The sequence below is a fragment of the Camelina sativa genome, unplaced genomic scaffold, assembly GCF_000633955.1.
Source record: "Camelina sativa cultivar DH55 unplaced genomic scaffold, Cs unpScaffold11193, whole genome shotgun sequence".
Lineage (NCBI taxonomy): Eukaryota > Viridiplantae > Streptophyta > Magnoliopsida > Brassicales > Brassicaceae > Camelina > Camelina sativa.
In genome coordinates this window covers 1-374 of record NW_010932240.1, presented here as the reverse complement: position 1 = coordinate 374, position 374 = coordinate 1, and the positions used below count along the sequence as shown (strand labels likewise).

Genomic DNA, 374 nt, shown 5'->3' with positions numbered 1-374 from the left:
AGTTCTGTGATTTCAAACCATTTGAAATTTTTGGTTTGGTTTGGTTTCTATGTCCACACCAACCCACATTCGAAGTCTCACAACAAGCAGGTTTTAACAATTACGTGTATCAAATTGTAGACCAACAAATATACCGGTTATTTACTGTACCAGAGAGTTTGGTGGTATAACCAGACACCAAAATACTCCAAAAACTTTACATCTTTCTCTTTTTTTCTCTCCATTGTTATCTTTAGACAAATGTTGGTGGGACTATTCAATGCTTGAAGCTTCAAACTTGTCTAATCTGCGTTCACTTCTCTTGTGGAGGCGTCACTTGAAGCAGCTCTATGTTTAACTCAAATGTAGCTCCAGGCTGCAAACAACATACATGT

At 37.4% G+C, this 374-nt stretch overlaps 1 protein-coding gene across 1 annotated transcript; it reads right to left on the bottom strand.

The window, feature by feature from the left end:
- Positions 1-73: 73 nt before the first annotated feature.
- Positions 74-355, bottom strand: LOC104776201 (peptidyl-prolyl cis-trans isomerase FKBP18, chloroplastic; the record flags this gene model as incomplete). Its single annotated transcript, XM_019243143.1, is given in 1 exon segment — positions 74-355. A coding segment is annotated over 1 exon segment (63 nt), but the record flags the coding sequence as incomplete, so codon positions are not given.
- Between the last annotated feature and the right edge of the window lie 19 nt (positions 356-374).